Source organism: Cariama cristata, unplaced genomic scaffold, assembly GCF_000690535.1.
Source record: "Cariama cristata isolate BGI_N322 unplaced genomic scaffold, ASM69053v1 scaffold3891, whole genome shotgun sequence".
Taxonomy (NCBI): domain Eukaryota; kingdom Metazoa; phylum Chordata; class Aves; order Cariamiformes; family Cariamidae; genus Cariama; species Cariama cristata.
The window spans coordinates 74,253-76,645 of NW_009598516.1; the positions used below are offsets into that span (position 1 = coordinate 74,253).

At 42.5% G+C, this 2,393-nt stretch overlaps 1 protein-coding gene across 1 annotated transcript in view; it reads right to left on the reverse strand.

Annotated features, from left to right (window-relative positions):
• ACVR2A (activin A receptor, type IIA) overlaps positions 1-1,872 on the reverse strand; it is a 66,403-nt gene extending 64,531 nt beyond the window's left edge. Inside the window, exon 1 of the mRNA XM_009709312.1 lies at positions 1,420-1,872. Coding sequence (XP_009707614.1) covers positions 1,420-1,474 — 55 coding nt within the window. The 5' untranslated portion in view covers positions 1,475-1,872. The remainder of the gene's footprint in view (positions 1-1,419) is intronic.
• Positions 1,873-2,393: the final 521 nt, after the last annotated feature.

Below are 2,393 nucleotides of genomic sequence, written 5' to 3' on the forward strand. Positions count from 1 at the left end.
TACAGAAAATATTCCCGAATTAAAAGGAATGTTGCTGGAGTAACTTAAAAATAAGGTATTAGAAAAAGATGAAAGACACGTCTTCAACTGCAAGACAAAACTGTCAGAAGAAATTGTGGTTTATTTCAAGAGAGGAACAAATGGTATACCCTAACAAAAAAAATCTCCAAACCTCCATCTATCCTTAACCTGCTCTGTTATTTATCTGGTTAAAACGGAAAGGATTTATTTTTTTTTTTTTTTGGTTTATTTCTGGCAGGGCTCGCCATTTCACAGCACATTTAGCGCACACGGAATTGATCAATACTGCTACAGACATAAGACTAGACTATCCATTTACTAACCACAAGAAAACGTCCTGTTCAGCAAAATCCTGTACATTATAACACTGAAATTTTAAAAGGCATTGCTATATGGATCTCATTACTCCCTTACACCGGTTACACTGAAAAGCTGAGCACTTGTCTGCTAGCTTTCAGACTGATAAACAAGTACACCTTTGCACAGCGTGCAAGGATGCTAAAAAGCCTATCTAAACGTACACAGAGGACCATATACACATCCAAAGTGTAAGCAGAAAGTGCCAGGCTTGCCACGTAAATTAATATCAGATCCGTTACACAGCTCAGAATAGTCTTTTGTGAAACGGAGGGAGCTGCAAGCAGAAATGTACCAACAGTTCCCCCAACCACTGGTTGCTACCATAACAATTTTCCTCCTGACGCAGCATGGGGAAGTCCTCACACCCCGCTCCCTTCTCAGGACTCAGAGCTGGCGTTTGAAACTCAACTTCTGGTGTTTTAACAACAGGAGCGGGTTTTTTTGGCACTACAAGGCAGTGACGGGCTGAGCAGCAAAATACAAAGCGTTACAAACGATCGTTCAGAAACTGAAAGTCTGCCTTTTCAGCCTAATTCTGTGCATACATCTATACATGCACACACCCCTCCCCATCATTAAAGGACGAGCTAATGCTTTCAGAGCAGTACCTATTCTAAAGTAATGAAGCATTAATGACGGTCGCCATTCACCAGTGAATGGTCGGGAATAAGAGATCTAATCGAAGTTAAAGAGTATTTCAGCTGGGTTATTCTTATTTAAAAAAAACCACCATGAAACACTAATAATGGCATCGCCAGATTACTGTATGTGACACTAGGTGGTTATCTCTCCCCATTTGTTCCACACAATTGATCTGAAATCCAAGCGCTGCACGCGTTTGAAGTGCTCCTGTTATACATTTTTAAGAATAACGATGAAAAAAAAGCTTCTGCCTTTACCGTCACTGCCATCCTCAAACACGCGTCATCTGAAAAACGATTTCTCCTCATTCATACTAAACGATAAAGTTACCTCAAGCTTTTAAGTGCTGACCTCAGTCTTACGTTTAAAGCCACAAAACCAGGAAAACTCACTTACCTGAAGAACAAGAGATGAGAAAAACAGCAAACGCCAACTTAGTAGCAGCTCCCATTTTCCAATGCTGTTAAAACATTTACGTGACTTTAAGTATCCAGTTTCCTGGGTCCTGCAAGCTGGAAAATCTCCCTTCTTGCCGAACCGTTATAAAGCAATCTACAGCAACATTTCTGCAACAGATAGTGTTCATAAAACAGTAAAATAAGATTTGTTTAGACACTGACGACCTCCCTCCGGCTCTTCCTAGCGAGAATCCGGGTTGAGGGATGGATATATTTGGAACCGTGTTTCAAAACACACGTGTCATTTGGCTTCTGTACAAACGGTGGCAAAATTTAATTCACAAAAGTATGCTACGAATCCACTTTAAAAAAAAAAAAGTCAACAATTAAGCTGCTGGACACGACGAAGTCTCTGAGCACGCTCCAACTCTTTTCCACATCAAGCTCCGTGAAGCATCCCTCGTGGGTGCCGAGCGTCGGGGAGTCGTATCGAAATCAGTAAACACGATGTTTTCGTCCTGCCTCCCCTTATACAACATGTAGTGTTTGGGAGAAAAGTAGCTCCATTTCAGTTTCAAACCTCAAAGCCTCCGGGTGAAGGGAAGAAGTTTTGTCAGTTTCTTGATGAAAACTACCTTAAAAAAAAAAAAAAAAGCAAGCCACCAGCTACACGTGGGCAACGCTTCGGTTTTCTTTAATAATGCTGAGGGATTTAGCGTAACCCAGAAGAGGACAAGGGGAGAAACAACAGTCTGATAACAAACCAACCTTCGGGCTTCCCGAAAAGTGGCAAACCTCTAGTCCTTCCTCCAGTCAGCCAGAGCCGCGCATCTCTCCTAAATTCTCTGCCCCCGTCTCCGCGGTCCTTTCTCCCGGGCCGTGCAACACCCGCACTCCCGAATCCGTACAAGATTTCAAATTCTTCTAAGAGATTTCCATCCCCTCCCCGCCCCCACCAAGAGGCTATATTTG